The sequence below is a fragment of the Phragmites australis genome, chromosome 17, assembly GCF_958298935.1.
Source record: "Phragmites australis chromosome 17, lpPhrAust1.1, whole genome shotgun sequence".
Taxonomy (NCBI): Eukaryota; Viridiplantae; Streptophyta; class Magnoliopsida; order Poales; family Poaceae; genus Phragmites; species Phragmites australis.
The window spans coordinates 21,571,025-21,590,671 of record NC_084937.1 but is presented as its reverse complement, the minus strand read 5'-3'; the positions used below and the strand labels follow the sequence as shown (position 1 = coordinate 21,590,671).

At 41.3% G+C, this 19,647-nt stretch overlaps 2 protein-coding genes across 2 annotated transcripts; one reads left to right on the top strand and one right to left on the bottom strand.

Moving 5' to 3' along the window:
* Window positions 1–3,276: 3,276 nt before the first annotated feature.
* On the top strand, window positions 3,277–4,923 carry LOC133897867 (S-adenosylmethionine decarboxylase proenzyme-like). Its single transcript, XM_062338695.1, has one exon. The coding sequence runs from the start codon at window positions 3,449–3,451 to the stop codon at window positions 4,637–4,639; it is 1,191 nt and encodes a 396-aa protein (XP_062194679.1). The 5' UTR covers window positions 3,277–3,448; the 3' UTR covers window positions 4,640–4,923.
* Window positions 4,924–18,310: 13,387 nt separating this feature from the next.
* On the bottom strand, window positions 18,311–19,647 carry LOC133897694 (gamma-glutamyl peptidase 5-like). Its single transcript, XM_062338498.1, has 3 exons — window positions 18,948–19,647; window positions 18,640–18,807; window positions 18,311–18,554 (listed from the first exon to the last, which is right to left on the bottom strand). Exons 1-3 carry the CDS (start codon window positions 19,452–19,454, stop codon window positions 18,450–18,452), a joined length of 780 nt encoding a protein of 259 aa, XP_062194482.1. The 5' UTR covers window positions 19,455–19,647; the 3' UTR covers window positions 18,311–18,449.

Sequence of the window (19,647 nt, the reverse complement as noted above, 5' to 3'; positions counted from 1 at the left end):
ACTTTGTAATCTGCTAAAAGAGGACGTCATTTGAGCTTAATGAAAAGAGTGTTTTTTATATGCTTGAGTTCATCTCCTTCTAGTCTTCTACTTTTGGCTCCCGTGTTTCGGTGCAAGTTTTTTTTTTCTTATTGATTTTCATTTTCTTTGAGAGTTGCTCTTTTTGAGTCTTGTAAGATGTGTTCTTCTTGTTGCTAGAGGGTTAATCTTCTTATATGAGTTGATATTGATCCGTCCCAACCCTCTGCATCTAACAACTTAAAAAATCTCTTTTTCCGGTGGCGAGTTCTCTTACGTTTAGGAGCTTTTCTTCAAGTTGATTATTTTCTTGCGCTATGACTCTTGATGTGACCTTAAATAGAACTTAGAGTTCTCATCCATAAAAAATGAGCGTTGATTTTAGAAGTCTTGTAATTTGTTCTTATCTCTCTTACTTTCGCATGTAGTTTTCAGGTGTGTTGAGCTTAAGAATAGGAGGAAGTCATCAATTTCATAAGAAATTTATTTATGCATCAATTTACCCCTCTCTAGTTGTCAATCTCAGTCCTACAATGTATATCAGAGCCGTGTGAGGTCACTAGTTGGCCCTAATCGGCTTTGTGATCAGTAGACGATATGGAGAGACATGGAAAGATTCCGCTCTTTGATGGACATGATTTTTTTACTGAAAGGTACGTATGAGGGCTTACCTCTTAAGCTAAGGAAGTACAATATATGAAATTGTAGATTCTAACTATGAGATTCCTATTGCTCGCACTTCTCAAATCTAGAACGAACAATATGAAGCTAGCAATAAAGTTGAAAATATATTGTTCACTAGTTTAAGTCGTAATGAGTTTGACAAAGTTCAGTATTTTTGTAGTGCCATGGAAATTTGGACTATTCTCATGTCTTCCATGAAGGCACCGACCAAATTATGATTAGACGGTAGAGTATATACAATCAAGAATATCAAATATTTGTATAAGGATCCTAATAATTTTTGGATGCTATGTTTGCTAGATTTGATAGAATAGCGAGCAAACTTAGATCCACTAGAATTTTACCCTACTCTAATCATAAGAGAGCGATCAAGGTCATAAAAATCTCAAGCATTAAAGAGTCGTCTAGTTATAACACTTTGACTTATGATAAATTTTTCAGCAAACTCAGGTCTACTGAGACACCAAGGCGGCGATAATAAACTTAAGAAATACCCTGTCTCATAACATAGTGTTAGTTTCAAATCTAATAGTGATAATTAGTCTAGAGTTTATATTTCTTATGCTAACTCTTTAATTAATGGATTTACTTTACCTTCTTTGATTTCTATCACATATGAGCAAATAGATGTACCTCATAATAAGAATTTTATATTAATTAAAAAAAATTCACTCGTTTCTATAACAAACCAATCTGCCCATGCCACTATAAATTGCCGCGCCTGCCGCCACCTTCTTCTCCCCATCCCAAGGCCACACCGCCCTTCGTTCCTTGGAACAGAATCCTCCGCGTCGCAGAGGAGCAAGCCCCGCCCGTGCCCAAGAACAGCAGCAGCGGCTCCCTCGTCCTCGATTCTTGGGAGATTGCTTCTCTCGGCGCCGCCGGCGGTCGCATTCTTGAACAAGCGTGAGTTCTCTTCTTCACCTTTTCTTGCTTTGCTTGCTTGCGCTGTGCTCGTCGCGGCTCGCCGTACCTGGGCTCCGTCCGGAGGAACCGCGGAGGTCCCGTCACCGGTGCGCTGGTTTGGATCTTGGATAGGTTTTTGAGGGCGGTTGTTTGGGCTGCCGAGGTAGGGATTGGCTCTGCTCAGGCGTGGGATTCCGGTCTCGTTCTCATCCCCTGATTGCCGGAGGCGTCGGGAATTTTTGTATTGTTACTCTTTCGTGGGGGGGAACGTAGCTTCAGACTGGATCTGTGATTCTTTTCGTTTCTTGTTAATGGTGAATAGCTAATGCGTTGTTAACCTTAGTTTTTTTTGCCGTATACGTTGTCTTTGTTTATCTTATTCGAACTTGCTCGGTTTGCTACGCCCAAGAAACAACAATTTTTGTTTGTGCGAAACGTCGAGAAGTCAACTCCGTGGGGTGTAGACAAACGATTACCTCGTCGTCTATTTTATCAACTTTGTATCTATTCAGCTGTTGATTGTATTATTTATTTATGATTTTTTTTCATCTAATTTTTTAATACGAATCTCAACCTAAATGAACCGTGGTGATAATCTATGCATCCGCGAGCGCTACTGTAATTTTTCCTTCCGGAGGCTACGCCGTTCGTTTAATTTATGCCGACTTCTTGTAATCATCGAGAAGGACCACCCGTTTACTTTCGCTAGCTCTTCTTGCCGTGTGGTTGTCCGTAAGATTCGCAAGAAAAAAATTCAGATTATATGAGCTATAATCTTTCTTTGCGTTGTTCTTTGTTCGGTCCCTTGTTTTGCTCATACACTTCTTCTAACTGATTGGTGATGCTCTCTGGTGTGATATATTGCCACAATGATATGTTGTGTACTTCAGCCGTATGGAAGCCACGGTTTTCACGAAGAAAAATACATAATTAACAAAGAAACAAACAACTTTGCTACCTGGTATAATTGAGCAATGGTATCAACTACGATCTTTTTCTGTGCTTAATAGGTTTCATGATATCAACTAGTATGGAGTTAATCTTCTTGCTTCGATTATTAATTATTTTACTTAAAGATTGAATTGATCTTTTTGGTTACTTGTTCCATGGTGCATGGCTTAATACCTAAAAATTGTGTATGCCTATCTCAACATCGTACTTTCATGGCTTCTCATCTTCAAGTGGAATTGCCTATCTCAACATCGTACTGCCATGACTTCTCATCTTCAAGTGGAATTGTATTAGCATCTGAACAAATTGTATACTTGTGAATGCTTTGTCTTCATTGACATATGCTACTTTTGATCCTTTACAATATAGCTATGATTTATGCTGTCTTCTGCCTAAGAAAACCAAACTATTTGGGGTTACTTTGTTTTTTGTTTAACAGTTAAAAGAAAGGGAACATTGTTGATGTTCTAATGGAGTCGAAAGGTGGAAAGAAGTCTAGTAGTAGTAGTAGTAGTAGTTCCATGTACGAAGCTCCCCTTGGTTACAAGATTGAGGACGTTCGCCCAGCCGGAGGAATCAAGAAGTTCCAGTCTGCTGCTTACTCCAACGTAAGTACTCTAAGTGGAAATTCGCTGATGAAGGCATTTCATACTCTGGTTTCTAGTGCTAATTTGCATGATGTTTTTGTTTTTGCAGTGCGCCCGCAAACCATCCTGATACCCCTTCACATGCAATTCGCTGTAGAGTAGGATTTAACTGCAATTTTTCTCGTTTTTGCTTCGATAGTTCTCCCTTGGCTGCCTGCCTTCTCTGCTTCTGAGCTTTCAACTTGTCTTCCCCAATCTCTTCCTTCCTGTCCCATCCTTTCGTCCTTGCAACACATCATCTAATGGCAATGGCTTCGGCTGATTCTTGGGGCTCTTCTCCTGTGGCTGCCTCCCCTATTGGGTTTGAGGGCTACGAGAAGCGCCTCGAGATAACATTCTCTGATGCACCTGTCTTCGTGGACCCGTGCGGTCGTGGCCTCCGCGCCCTCTCTCGCGAGCAGATTGACTCGTTCTTGGATCTTGCACGGTGCACCATAGTGTCCCAGCTCTCCAACAAGGAGTTCGACTCGTACGTGCTGTCGGAGTCAAGCCTCTTTGTGTATCCCCACAAGGTTGTCCTCAAGACCTGTGGGACGACGAGGCTGCTGCTCTCCATTCCTCGCATCCTTGAGCTAGCTGCAGGACTGTCACTGCCTGTTCTTTCAGTGAAGTACTCTCGTGGGACGTTCATCTTCCCTGGTGCGCAGCCATCACCGCACCGCAGCTTCTCGGAGGAGGTATCCGTGCTGAACGGCTTCTTTGGTGGCCTCAAGTCCGGTGGCAATGCGTATGTGATTGGCGACGCGTTCAAGCCCAAGAAGAAGTGGCATGTCTACTATGCCACGGAGGAGCCTGAGCAACCTATGGTGACACTTGAGATGTGCATGACTGGATTGGATGTCAAGAAAGCTGCAGTGTTCTTCAAGAACTCTGCCGATGGCTGTTGCTCATCAGCTAAGGAGATGACGAAGCTTTCAGGGATTTCTGACATCATCCCTGAGATGGAGATCTGTGACTTTGAGTTCGACCCATGCGGGTACTCAATGAACGGCGTCTGTGGGCCTGCAGCCTCCACAATCCATGTCACTCCTGAGGAAGGTTTTAGCTATGCAAGCTATGAAACAATGAACTTCAACCCAAGCTCCTTGGCTTACAGTGATGTGATCAAGAGGGTCCTGGCAGGCTTCTCTCCTTCGGACTTCTCAGTTGCTGTTACTATCTTCGGCGGGCATGGATTTGCCAAATCATGGGCAAAGGGTGTTGATGTCGACTCCTACATGTGCGATGATCTTGTTGGGCAGGAGCTTCCTGGTGGTGGTCTACTGATGTACCAGAGCTTTACTACTGTTGCCCCTGGCACTGTTTCACCAAGATCGACCTTGGAAATAGATGGCTGGAGTAGCGACGGAATGGAAACAGCTGACAAGAGCGACGACATGTGTATCGGCTGGGATGTAGAGAAGAAGGTGGTGAAGAAAGATGTGGATGCCTGAATAAAATGGGCTCTTCACCTCCAGTTGCATGTTGAAGCTGAGGTTTCCGAGACCTCTGTTGGTCCTGCTCTTCTAATTTCGGTTAAGCAGTTGGCTGGGCTACCGGCAAGCATATCTTATGTTATTGTTTATTGTTCCTTTATATTTTCCTGCCCAATAAGTGCTCTCGATGGTTTGCTGCGTCTGCCATAGTGAGCAACATCAGATTGTTTCAGTATTTGTTTCTGCTGCCGATGCTCTTGTGGGGAGAATGGTCTTTGTAATAGCACGACTATTTTCAATCATATATTGGAATTCTCGGTTACTCGTCTGTTCATTTGGTTGTTCTTACTGTTGTTGTGATGGATAGATCTAGCACTTTCTATTAGAAATAGCCAATCGCACTTTCTATTATTGGTCTGAACATTCAGACAGGTTGGTTAATCAGAGAAAAAGCTAAACATCCAGCCATCTGTCCATCTTGGATCCGAGTTATAACAGTTCAGGTGAATAGATGCGATTACATACACGTATCTAAGCTACGAATTCTTCCGGTTACAAACATTATCGCTCTCATGAACACAGCTTCCATATAAGTTTTTAAGAAAGCGAAGCTACCTCAAAAAATAAAATAAAAAACTCTTTGGTTGATGCTGAAGAACAGTATTATGACTAAAGATAATTTGGTTAAAAAATAATGGAAGGGGAGTCAACAATATCATTTTTGTAGGAGTGATAAATCAGTGGATTATTTATTCTTTAAGGGCCCGATGGCTAAGTTCATATGGTTTGTGATGTAATGTGTATTTGATTTTGCTACTGCGCTTGTTTTTTTTTTACCAGTGTTCGGATGGATGATTACAGAATTTCAAAAAAAGTATGAAATGCTTGTGATTGTTGGATGTGCAGCTATATTCTGGTCTATATAGAAAGCCCACAGTCTTTGAACACAAATTACTCCAAGATCCAACTGCTATAATCTTTTCGGTTTGCCATTGGATTGATTTTTCACCAGCTTTGTAGAAATCGGAGAAGCAGGAGGTGATACGTGAAGGTGCTATAAGACTCAGAAGCATGGTGACTGAAGGGATCAGTGAGATCCTAAAAGGAGAGGGAGGTAAATTAGGACACTTAAAATTAATTGGTTTAAAAACTTCACAAGATAAGACTATATCAATTTCTATCTAAATATTCTCTAGACTCATCTAGTGTATCTACTCTACCGTTCAAAGGTGTGCAACCTATAGCTAAACTTAGTAAACTATTTTATAAAGGTAAACATGCAAGGATAGATTGCAAGAAGTAAATATGAAAACGTAAAGATGGTAGAGAGAGCAAACTCAGTATAAGAGATTTTTATCTCAAGGTACCAATAGCATAAACGTCACCTCTAGTCTATATTGGAGTAGCCAACTAGTCTATAGCTCCCCGATGGCACCCGATCACGACCCTTGAACTACCAAGGCCTCAAGTGGGTAGAGCCATCAAGGCGATACCTCACCACAAGCCTCTCCTCCGGTCACTTGCCTTTGTTTTCACTTCGGAGCTTGAGTCACCAAGACAAGAGTCTTCGAGTTCCCATACAAGAGTCTTGCCACTGCTCTACACCAAGACGGAGGGTCAACAAGCTTGAGACACCAAGGTACAAGGTGCCGGCGAGTCACCAAGACTCCGAGATATCAACGTACCACTTGGTACACTTTAGGATCACTTTTTGATTCACTATCTAGGCAACAACACCTAGCAATAACTCTCTAGACCTATTAGCACTAATCACTTCCTAATCATGTGCTTAAATGCCTTTGATGATCACTTTTAGCATTTTGGTGACTTGAATGTCTTCTCAAGTGTCTATGAGCTTCTCTACACTCCAGCACATTTAAATGGACGAGCGGAGGAGTATTTATAGCCTCAACCCTATGGACTAGCCGTTGCCCCAACGGTCACATTTCGTTGTACTTACCGGATGGTCTGGCGTGTGCAACATTACAAGAGCCGAAACATCCGACATGTACTGTCTACGAACTAGCTGTTGAAACTCCACTTTCTTTCTTGTGAATGCCAGAAGGTCTGTCGTAATGTCCTCTTTGAATGCCAGAACATCCGGCGTGCATACAAGGCCAACCGAGTCATTGCAACCTCTCTGAAAAAAAATAGTCCGGCATATTCATTTTGTGAACGTCGGAACATCTGGCGTGTATTAGACTTCGCTGCTGACTTTTTGTGAACGCTGGAGTATTTTTATTTTTGAATGTCAGAGTATTTTTGTGAACGCCAAAGCTTTTTATATATGAGCGTCGTAATATCCGGCGTGTACAATTTCAACAGAAATAGCAATATGTATTTTAGACATAACTTTTCGCTCTGAACTCTGATTTTGATGAACTTGCACTTTATGGAAAGCTTGTGAAGGGCAAGATTGTACAGAAATCCATCCCATGATCACATAAAAATTTATGGGACAAGTCCAATTCATTCATTTCATTGTCCCGGCTTTGGATGACCTCTTTTGTTGCATCCGTGATACCTACTAAATCATATACTTGACAAACATGTTACTCTCATTGACTATGTTATCATTAATCATCAAAATCACATACATGCCCTAAGAGGATCATGTTCGCTACAATCATCTCATTTTTGGTGATTGATGACAACACAACCAAAACAAAAACGAGAAAAATCATAAATGATATCAATTGTAAATGACACAAAGTCTTACCTCTTTGCTTGGATGTATGGTAAGAACAACCAATTGATATCAAATGTAAGGAAAGATCTCATCTTGTCATACCTTGTTCTTATCTTCACTGTCCCCCTTTTGTTGTGGCTGCCATGAAGACAATTCTCCTCACTACTCTATCGCCACTATCTCACTTGACTGACCCATACAGGAGCTTATTGCTTCTTCTCCCTCTTTGTCAACCTTGGCATCCCTAAGCATTTTGCTTCATTGCTTGTTTTCCACTAGTCATTTCATCTTGCTTCATATAACTTGAACTTACTTTGGTCGTCAAAATTATCTTCTTTTGTCAATAATCTCAAAAAAGCTATAAACACAAACTCAAGGGAAAATATTAGAGCATATGAGAGAGATCTTTATGAACTATGATCCAATAAAATAATACCAATTCTAGGGATTCAATTCAAAGATATGGTACCAATTGCATTGAAATGAGCTATGTGGATACCATTTGAAATGAAAACATATAGATCACAATTCATGAAAATCACATAATATAGTCTAAACTTATCCTGTATGTGTGCATACACATGACAAGGGTGAAACATATGCACAACTTAGACAATATGAAGAGATAGTAAGTTTAATCTATATTATGCATAGAGCTAGCTTAAATGTAAAAAAAAAATTGACAATAATATCAATTGACGAATAAGCATTGCATACCTCTGAAGACTTGTAGATTACTCCATAAGACTACAAAAGATATCACTTGCAACACATGTTAGTCTCAAAATCATAACACATAGGATAAGCTCTCCCTAAATTAGTGCATACAAGTATTCAATACTTGTAAGAGATATACACATGTCATTGAAATGACACATAAAGATATGCACCCATTTTTCTTATCCTACATATTAGACACATGCCGTATAAAAAATATCAATTAAAGAAATATACCATATAAAGAACCTATAACTAATAAACCATGTAGGTTGCTCCTAAATTAGAGAGAAACACAAGCAGTCTGTCATAAGAAAAACCTACACTAGATATTGCAATAACTTGAAGTATGCATATACAATCCTAGACACGACAAATGTATACATCAATTGAAAGGATTTTGTATCTAGTACCTTTACCTCTTTTACCTTTGGATTGGGATTTGAGTATATGATGTTCATGATCAACGCGCCCAATCTTGTATACTTGGCTTCTTTGCTTGAATCTTCACTTCATCTTGTAAGCTAAGTCTCCAAATACCCGAATCCACCCGTGGACTTCAAGTCTTCTTTAGAACCTAAACCGATTAGGGTATCTTCATGTTGGTGATGACTTCCTTGAGCATCCAAATAAGTTAGTTCCACCTTCGGTTCTTTCTCCTAACCATATGTGCAATCACTTTGTCATCCATATGTGCAACCATTTTGTCATTTTCCTTCTTCTTGAGCTTGTAGTGGTTGCTTTTGATCTTGATCTTCTAGTAGGGTTTGGTGTAGAGGTTGGATGTCTTGTTGAAGAGATTCATCATCTTCTTCTTCTCTTTGGTCTCCTTTTTTACCTACTTGCATTAGAAAGACTTGTGACCTTCTTGATGACATTTGAAGTATGTCATGGTAGACCCCTCTACAAGCTTATTCACCTTATTTTCATGGTTATCTTGAGGAGGTTGGACATGTTCTTTACCCTTTAATCTTTTCAAGTCTTCCTTGAGATTCTTCACTTCTTGCTTGAACTTATCATTCTCTTGCGCAATAAATTCATTAAATGGTTCTACAACAATATTCTCAATATATGTCTTATTGCAATGAGTGAGCTAGATAAAACAATTAAATCATTATAAGAAATGGAAGCATCTACCTTAGGATTAAAATTAAAAAGAGATGTAGATTGCTTCAAATAGACCTTAGGTTGAGATTCAATGCACTCAAATTTTGCCTTAAACTCTTCATGCTCCTTGTTTAGCAATTCCAAGTTGCTTAATATTATTTCTAATTAAAAACAAAGGTAGTATGAATATCATTAAGGGTATTGAATTTCTTAAATTCTTTAGCTTATTTTTTAGGCTTTTTATTGCTCATTGATCAAATCAAGAAGTTCTTCTTGAGAGGATGAATCCTCATCAGATTCATCATCACTTACATTATTTTTCATATCTTTGATCATAAGGTACTTGTGAGATGACTTGCGTGATGATGACCTTAAGGAAGAGCTTCTCTTAGAGGAGCGGGTGGTGAAGCTCTCATCACTTGAGCTTGAATCATCTTCACTCACCCATCTTTCTATGCTTGTGAATACTTTGTCTCTTTCCAATGTCTCCCTCTTGTTCTTTGTCTTCTTCTTCTTCTTGATATGATTAATTATGTTGACCAAGTTCTTCATGAAGATTAGATGATCAATCTTAACATTGATCATCTTGAGGTTTTTCTCCACTTGAGAGATGAGCTTGGTGACTTGAGATCCATTTCTTCATCACTTGAGGTGCTTTGCTCATCTTCTTCATAGCTCTCTTTATCTTTATCACCACCTTCTTCGTTTGAGCTTGACTCTTAGTCTTGCCTCCTAATCTTTATGTTTTGGCACGAAGCATGCTTACTTGTGAGGGTAAAGTTCTTGGTGCTGGATGAGGAAGAAACTTCAACCCCTATGTTCATGGTCATCTCATAGGCAGTGATCTTGCCAAACACTTGACTTGGATTCATCTTCTTAATGTCGTTATTGTCGTAGATGATGAAGACTATCAACTTGTATTTTGGAAGAATAGCTTGAAGTATCATTCTCACCATTTGATCATCTTCAATTGGCATCAAACCTAGCCCATTAATCTCATTGATGGGGAAGTTGTTTGATGCCATTGAGGTCAGTGACATTAGCACTTTTATGGGAAAGTTGTTTGATGCCGTTGAGCCTAGTGACTAGCATATGATATTTCTCATTGCGCACATCCTTTGTGCGTTCATGTATTTCAATGAGGTAAGTCCAAATATCATGTACATTGTTGAAAGAATGAACTCTATTACACAGAGATGATAAAAAGATACTCTTCATCAATACATCTAATTGTTTCTCCTTATTTGTGACACGAGGTCTCATCCCTTTTTTGATAACTCTCTAAACATCTAAACCCTTGGTTGAAAAATAACAAGACATTAGAATTTTGCAATAGAGGAAGTAAGTGTCATCAAAATTTATAGCATTATGAGTATCCATCCCAACCCCAGACGACACAACTCTAGGCGGTTAAACCTATCAAGAGCATGAGGCTTTGATACCAATTGAAAGGATCGGTGACATCCTAAGAAGGTGAGTGTGAATTAGGACACTTACACTAATCGGCACCAAAAACTTCATAAGATAAATCTATATCAATTCCTATCTAATGTGCTCTAGGTTCATCTAGTGTATCTACTCTATCGTTAAAAGGTTTGCAACCTAACCAAACTTAGCAAACTACTTTATAAAGGTAAACATGCAATGACATATTGCAAGAAGTAAATGTGGAAACGTAAAGATGGTACAGAGAGCAAACTCGGCACAAGGGATTTTTATCTCATGGTATCGATAGCATAAGCGCCACCGCTAGTCAATATTGGAGCAATCACCTAGTCTATAGCTCCCGGACGGCACCCGGTCATGACTTTTGAGCCACCAAGGCCTCAAGTGGGTAGAGTCATCAAGGTAATGCCTCACCACAAGCCTCTCTTCCGGTCATTTGCCTCTGTTTTCACTTCGGAACTTGAGTCACCAAGGCAAGAGTTTTCGCGTCCCCGTACAAGAGTTATGCCGCTACTCCACACCAAATTAGAGGGTTAACAAGCTCGAGCCACCAAGACCCAAGATACCGAGGAGCCACCAAGACCCAAGGTACCGAGGAGTCACCAAGACTCCAAGCTGCCGATATACCACTTGGACTCCAGCATCTTCAAATAGCTGAGTAGAGAGGTATTTATAGTCTCAACCGCACGGACTAGCCATTGCCCCAACAATCACATTTTGTTGTACTCACTGAATGGTGCAGCGTGTGAAGCATTATAAGTGCCGAAATATCCGGCATGCACTCTCTAAGGACTAGCCATTAGAACTCCACTTTCTTTCTTGTGAACTCCGAAAGATCCAGTGTAATGTCCTATTTGAACAGCGTAACATCCGGCGTGCATACGAGGTCAACCGAGTCATTTGCAACATCTCTAAAAAAAATAGTCTGGCGTATTAATTTTGTGAATGCCGAAACATTCGATGTGTATTAGACTTCGCTGCAGACTTTTTGTGAACTTCAGAGTATTTTTCTTTGCGAATGCCTGAGCTTTTTCTTTGTGAGCGCTGGAATATCCGGCGTATACTATTTTAGCAGAAACAACAATATGTATTTTGGACATAACTTTCGCTCTGAACCCCGATTTTGATGAATTTGGACTCTGTGGAAAGCTTGTGAAGAGCTCTACAAGATTGTACAGAAATCTATCTCATTTGATCATATAAATTTATAGAACAAGTCCGATTCATTCCTCTCATTGTTCTAGCTGCGGGTGACTTCTCTTTTGTTGCATCCGTGAGATCTATTAAACCATATATTTGAAAAACATATTAGTCTCATTAACTATATTGTAAGTAATCACCAAAATCATATAAATACCCTAAAAGGGTTGTTCACTACTTTGACGGAGATAACCAAAGTGCAAGTGGGATGGAATGGTGAAGAAGAGAGATTATAGCAAGTTGAAGCTGGAGCAAACAAGAAAAGAAAAGACAATGATAAGAAGATTTATTTTGGAGGTGATGTTTTTTGCTGTGTGAACAAATCCATCATGAGTAATGGTGGCTCTTTTGTGACTAAGTTTTTTTGGTTGGTGTCAGCTAGATTGTAGTTTTCTCCTTGTAGCTGCTATTTTGGCGTGGTGCCTTTCCATTTTTTTTCTATCTTTTTTGTTATAAACTTATTGTTATAAGACACCTAGTGTTGTTGGTTTTATTAATTAAGATCAGGGTTCATCCCTACATATAAAAATCCATTCTAATGTGTGATAACTGCAAGATAATACGGTAATTTTTATTACTGTTTCGCGCTTTCTATATGGCTTATAGTTCAGGTGGCATTGAATCTTTACCAACTACGATGTGTTCAAAATATGTTTGAGAATTGATTTCAAGATCTTAGTAAAAAATAGAAAGATATATACTAGCTTCAACCCATATTTTGTTGGTCTCTATGGCTATATAGGAATGATATTATCTTTACCAAGAGAAAATATGTTTTTTCTTTACAGGTTATTTTTCTTGTACACACTGGTTCCGTTTATGGTTTGTATTATATCGGCAGGAGCACAGTGAGATAGCTACTATAGCTGAAGTGGGTGACTAATAAGCTCTTTACTCGGTTTGGATGGTATTCTAAATTGCGGATACAAGGCTAAGCAGAATAACCTTAATTGAGGAGATATATTTCCATCTTGATAGACTTTTGATTGTTTTACGTCGTATGTATCGGGTTGTTGTTAATTAGTATGTGATTGTGTGTATCATAGTTATGCAGAGATCGATAATAAACTCTTGTGTGTTTGTATCATTTTGATGGAAAAATGAGAGTTTAATAAAAAAAATTTAAAAAAAGAAAAATGGTCATTTTATTACTCTTAAAATTGTCTGTGTATAATTCTAAAACAACTTGCGATTGGAACCAGAGCTTCCATTTAACCCAAGACGCAGCGGACAAGAACACCAGCGACCTTTCGCACTCTGCTGCCGCTCGCTGCCTTCAACGACGCCATTGACGAGTTGCAGCTCTTGGATCGGCGCCTCACTTGGACCAGCAGCCATGGCCATGAGCGGCCCACCCTTTGAGTCGTGAAGCTGGACGGCGCCCTTGTCAACTTGGATTGGATGGAGCCAGCGCTTGTTTAACAGTGTTGAGCCCTCGATGAGGAATGCTCGGATATGGTGAAACAGATCTGAGCTAGGCCAAGCAGGAAAATCAACTTCGCGCTGCGCCCGCTTGATGGGGAATTTCAGGATTTGACACACACACACAAAAAGAATTGCAGAGTCGGGATCGCGTAGTACATTTGTCATTGTTTTTCGACAATAGAAACTTTATTGACTCCCGTCAGAGTTCGTCCCAAATTTTTGCATAATTAGGACGATACAGTCGGAGTCGGGATCGCGTAGTACATTTGTCATTGTTTTTCGACAATAGAAACTTTATTGACTCCCGTCAGAGTTCGTCAGTACATTTCTCGTTGGGTCAGGGAATTATCAGTCCTACACTGCAATAGCTCAACACATGACACATAAGAGGTGCAATGCAATCAGGGGCCGAGGGGTAGAGACGACCCATTAATTAACCTGCTAATCACTTAGGATCCCATTAACTAACCTGATCATCTTAATCTCTAATTTTTTATAGAACTATGCTTTAGGATTACATTAATTAAGTAGGGGTAAGGTTAATTATATTCTCCCTTTCGGTCATCCTAATCTGTAAAAAGTTTTGGAACTATTCTTTAGTTGTGATGATGAACTGATGTTGTGATGAAAAATCAAGTTTTTTTTTTAATTTCTGTATGTTTTGATAGCCTTTATTTGTTGACTTGTTTAGCCATGATGAAACGGCTAAGGACGATTGATAGTTTTTATAAGCTAGTTATGAAAAAAATTTAATATGATTATTAATAAAGCTATTAAATGTCTGTTTGGCAAAGTTCTAACTTTAAAAAATTTTAAGCTAGAGATTCTTTAGTTGAAGTATCTTATTCTTATTTTAGATTGAAAATAGATATTTAAATTATTTTATTTTATCTTACAAACTTCAAACCTTGTATAAATCTCAGAGCTAAAGCTTTACTAAACATAATATAAACTGTTTGATATGCACACCCCTTATCAAAATACTTATGCACCATCACAAAATCAACGCGCAAAAATTATAACTACATTAGCAAGCTCCATATCATACTTCAAATTGTCATTAACGTTGACGAGTTGGCCCCTATATTCGATTCCTGCCCCGCCCTTGAATGCAATAGAATTTGCTTCCAAGAATCCTGGTTAAGGAGGCAATTACAAACAGAGGACAAATGATTCGCACGCAACTGAGGCTGACACCTAGGGATGGAAATGGATGGCAGGAAATCCGAATTATCCAATTCCGTATCCGTTAAAATGCGAATATGAATATCCGTATTCGTATTCGTTTCTGAAATGGATACTAAAATGGATATATCCGAATTCGTTTTCGAGATTCGGATTCAAATGTGGATATCCGAATTCGAGATATATCCGATTCGTATCCGTATCCGCCAACCAGGGAACTAAATTTTGCTAAAGTTTTAGAAATTTCAGATATGAATGAAATTCCAACCCAATCAAATTGGAACAATTTCAGTCAAATTTCATCAAATTTCAGTTAAATTTGATCAAAAATTTAAATTTCCAACATGAATTTTGAACAAAATTTGTAAAATTCCGGCCCAATCAAAGTAGAACAAATTTCATTCGAATTTTATCAAATTTCAGTCAATTTTTTTCAAAAATTTAAATTTCCAACCTGAATTTCGAAGATCGAGTAGATATCCGAATGCGGATTCGTATTCGAATTATCCGATTCGTATTCGTATTTGAAGATATCCGAATCCGTATTCGTATTCAGATTAAAATATGGTAAATCGTACTATCCGAATTCGATTCCATGCGTATCCGATCCGTTTCCATCCCTACTGCCACCCTTGTTTTTTGGGAGACAAAAAAGACCCTTGACCTCCTTTGTGGCCGCTAAATATGGAACACGGAACACTAGACTTGATTGATAGCATCTTGTCTATGGCCTCACAAAGATGTCAGCGTCTTGCAGAGTGTTAGGTGTTGTGTCACCATAAATCTTCAGCGTCCTGCAGATGATCTGTAGCAGCCTTAGACCCAGAACAGGGTCATGGTTCATTGTTCAGAATTCAGTGCTAAAGGTTTGCATAGGAGTAAAGGAATTCGCAGTTATAAATATCCCAAATGGGAAATATCATTGCATAAAAATATTTCCAAATACCTATGCTGAGCCCAAAAATGATTCCGAAAGTTCTCCTGATGTTCTTGTGCAATTTTCAAATGATATGATCAAACAGATTAGCAGAGTTTGCTCCCAGAAAATAAAATTGCAGCTCCTGTCTCACAAAGTGCTTGTGCAATTTTCAAATATTCATGCGGCATTTTTTTCATCATCCAATTAGATAAACAGAGCTTGCTCCCAACAGAGAAAATTGTACATTCTGAAGTTTACGGGCAGTTACCAAACCACATTTCTTTAGCTCATGATGGTCTTCTTTTTTCGTGGAGCCTTTTCTTTTGGAGAAGATGGTCGAGTGTTTGACACGAAAGAGAAGCTTGAGCATGCTCCCGTCAGCCAAATTTTTATTTTTATTTTTGTACAAGAATGCTTGCAAAATTCCAATTAGAGTATCATTTACGACTAACACTTTAACAAAAACTGGTCCCAGAAAAAAAATTGATGCCAAAACAGGGCATCTCATCTACCATTACAAGGAAAAAATTCTCTGCATACGTGCTGCAACGCCTACCCATAAGGCACCATGTTCCATTCATGCCAAGTGTGCGTATGGATCTCCAAGTAGCTCTCTGAGCTCCTCTGCATCAACTCCCTCGCACCTGACACATTTTTATCTTGTGAGTGATCAGGAACGACGATAGGCCGGTGAGGTTGTCAGGAGCAGCACCGACGAGCGGCGCAGGTGAAGAGGCCGTCCGTCTGGACTCGTTCCGGGAGCTCCGGGTCGACGGGCTCACAGGAGCGGTCTGCGATGATGGCCTCTCCGTCATGGAGCTCCTGCTCGTGTGCTCAACGTTGCCTTCGCTCGAGCGGGCAACAGTGGTGTTCTGTGGCGTGGAGAGAGCGGCTGCCAATGGCTCGCCGTGGAGGTGCAGGGCCGGTCCCCCCTGAAATAATATGTTTCTCCTCTTAATTTGGACCAGACTTTATAAGTACTCTTGCATGATACCATACATTTAGTTTATATTCAGCTAGTTTGCCTAAATTAATTTGCTACTCTATTTAATTCACAGGAACCTTGACAGGGCATCAAGATGTACTTCCTCGACGACGACATCGACGACCTACTGTTCGGGCAGCTGGACACGGAGGCAAACCACGAGCCGCCGGGCAAGTACACGCGGCCTGCGGCGAAGACCACCATGGAGGGCCCGCAGACGGTGATGGTGGCAGAGGTCAACACAGCCAGCAGCGACGTAGTGTGTGGTGTGCAAGGAAGACAGCGAGGCCGGGGAGCGCACATCTGTACTATGACGGCTGCATCCAATGCTTAGAGATTGATGCCCACACGTGACATCGAGCATGATGCCTCACCGGGTTAGCTTTGCAGCACGTATGCAGAGATTTTTTTTTTCCCATTGTAACGAAAATAGCCTCATTAGATTATGATTGTGATGGTAGTGATTAATGATAATATAGTCAATGAGACTAACATGTTTATCAAGAATATATGTTAGTATATCTCATGAATGCAATACATGAAGAAGTCACCGTAGTCGGGATAAAGTTGTATTAAATTAGAGAAGTCTTAATAAAATTTACCTCACCGGATAGTCCGGTGCTTTAGGTGTTGAACTCACCTGAGTATATTTGTCAAACGAGAGAGAGGTCTGAAGACCTTACCGGAAGGTCTGATGTTTGAGCAGAGTGCTCACTGGAGCAATTCTTTTAGAGAAGGTGTTGTGCTAAACAATATGCCTCATCGGATAGTCCGGTAATCAGAAAGATGAATCCACCAAAGCATTATTACCAGAGAAGGATGCAGCCACTGAAGATTGAAGATTCAACCCATTGGATGGTCCGATGAGAATGGAATGAACACCAGATAATACACTGAACAATAAATAATTCAAAGAAGCAGAATAAAGTTTAACCCAATGGATAGTTCGATGATGAAGGTAGTGTAACACCTGAGCATTATTCCAGAGAGGGTTGCATTGGGTCGGTTGGCTGAAGATAATTCACCGGATAGCTCGGTGATGGTGTGATGTGCACCGGATGAATACACCGGAGCAGTTTACACAGAGAAGAAGGAAAGAGTCGGATGACTCAGGATAACTCATTGGATAGTCCGGTGATAAAGATGAAGTATACATTGGAGTGTCCGATGTTCACAGAGGCTTAAGTAGGGTTCCAATAGCTATTTTGTAAGAGTGTACTGTTCTCACCGAATAATCCGATGTTAACAGTTTTTCAGAGTTGTTGGGTTAACGGCTAGTGCGTGAGTTTGAGGCTATAAATACTTACCCACTCGGTCATTTGAAGGTGCTGGAGTCCAGCAAAGTTCATGTACACCTGAGAAGACATCTAAGCCACTGAAGTGCTCAAAGTGATCATTCAAGACGATTAAGCACACCATTACAGACTGATTAGTGCTTATAGGCATAGAGAGAATGTTGCTAGGTGATTGCTGCCTAGAGAGTGAATCAAGCAGTAATCCAACCGTATACCAAGTGGTACGTCGGCAACTTGGAATCTTGATGAGTCGCTGGTAAGCTTGTTGACTCTCTGACTTGATGTGGAGCGGCGGCAAAGCGATTGTGCGGGAAGCGAAGACCCTTGCCTTGGTGCTCAAGCTCCGAAGTAATCACGACGGTAAGGAACCAAAAGAAATACTAGTGGTGAGAGCTTACCTTGGTGGCTTGGTAGCTCATCTAGGTGGAGGTCTTGTTTTTTAACTTTGGCTCAAGAGTGGTCCAGGTACCGATCAGTTCTTTATGAAGCTATAATATGGATTAGGGGTAGCATTCATACTATAAATACCACGAAAAAAATCTTTGTACCAAGTTTTCTTTCTCTACCTTATTTATATTTTCATATTTACATTCTTATAATTTACCTTCTTAGATAGAGGTTGTAAGTGCTTTGATCGGTAGGTAGACATATTAGATAAATCTAGAACATATTTAAACAGAATTTAATATAGGTTTATCTTATATTGTTGTTTAGAGCCGAAATAGTTCTAAATGTTATAACGTCACCAATCATTTCACCCATTACAAGGCTGTAACCGAAGACGAAACAAACTACCATAAACTGTCAGAACACAACACACATGTACATGCCACAGAGACAAATCATGCATCCGAATGCTCTTATGCCTCAACGGCCTTGAGGAAGCTCCTGCAGAGCTTCAGCCAGAACTCCTTGTCCGGCGCAGTGGCCTCCAGCTGCCTCTTCACGGCCTCAGCAAACGACACCTGCAGCGGATCACAAGTGGCAGATGGGCCCATTGTTTCATTCATCGGAGCAAGCAGTGGAGGGTGAAGCGTGCATGGTACTCACGGTGATGGATCCGGCGGCGAGGAGGCGATCGACGAGGCTGAGGAGGATGTCCTTGGTGTACTCCGGGTGGCCCTGGATGCCGAGCACGTGCTCGCCGACGCGGAACATCTCGACGCCCGTCTTGTCGGAGGAGGCCAGCACCTCGGCGCCGGCCGGCACCTCCCACACCTGCTTTGCCATGCCATGCATGCAAGAACGACATGAGAGCCCATGCCAAGAAGGCAAGACGCGTCATCCTAACGTGTACGAGCCACCGCTTGTGGTACTATCCCTGTCGTCGGACCGGCTTTGAGAGTCGTGTTACGCACCTCGTCCTGATGGACCTCAGTGATCTTGGCGCGGGGAGGCAGCTGGTCGCGCAGCGCGTCGAGGAACCTGCACGACGGCCGGGGCAGCAGCGCATCGGAGATGGTCACCTCCCTGATGCCGACGTCCCAGCCACCGCTCGCCTTGCCCACGCGGCCCCCCAGCGCGCGGCAGATCACCTGGTGGCCGAAGCAGATGCCGAGGACCCTCTTGCGCATGTCGTGGAGGTCCCGGACCAGGAGACACAGCCGCAGGATCCACACGTCGTCGGCGTACGCGTCGTGCGGGCTGCCGCTGATCACGAAGCCGTCGTATCCCTCGAGATCGTCCGCGCCGGGCAGCTCCCCGTCCACCGCCCGGTACAGGTCCCACGCCTCGCCGGCGTCCCCGAACGCGGCCACGAAGACGTTTTGGTAGCCGCCGTACGCCTTGATCACGTACTCCGAGTCGTGCGCCGCCATCAGCAGCGCGTACCTCTGGCTCGTCTTCGCCGCTGCCTCAACAACCATGGCGGATCCGACCCTTGCAGCAAGAGAGAGAGAGAGAGAGAGAGAGAGAGAGAGAGAGAGAGAGAGAGAGAGAGAGAGAGAGAGAGAGAGAGAGAGAGTTGCAGTCCTGAAATGATCTCAAGCTCAGCTTAGCTTAGCTAACGATTTGAGAATGTCTGAATGTGTGTGGCAGTTGGCGAGAAGCGCTGCAATT

Excerpts from the sequence above, each read along its gene's own strand:
- LOC133897867 (XM_062338695.1), top strand. The coding sequence starts at position 3,449 with ATGGCAATGGCTTCGGCTGATTCTTGGGGCTCTTCTCCTGTGGCTGCC.
- LOC133897694 (XM_062338498.1), bottom strand. The coding sequence starts at position 19,454 with ATGGTTGTTGAGGCAGCGGCGAAGACGAGCCAGAGGTACGCGCTGCTG. Across the intron at positions 18,808-18,947 it reads CTGAGGTCCATCAGGACGAG|GTGTGGGAGGTGCCGGCCGG; the intron begins GTGCGTAACACG and ends ATGGCAAAGCAG. Across the intron at positions 18,555-18,639 it reads TCGCCGCCGGATCCATCACC|GTGTCGTTTGCTGAGGCCGT; the intron begins GTGAGTACCATG and ends GATCCGCTGCAG.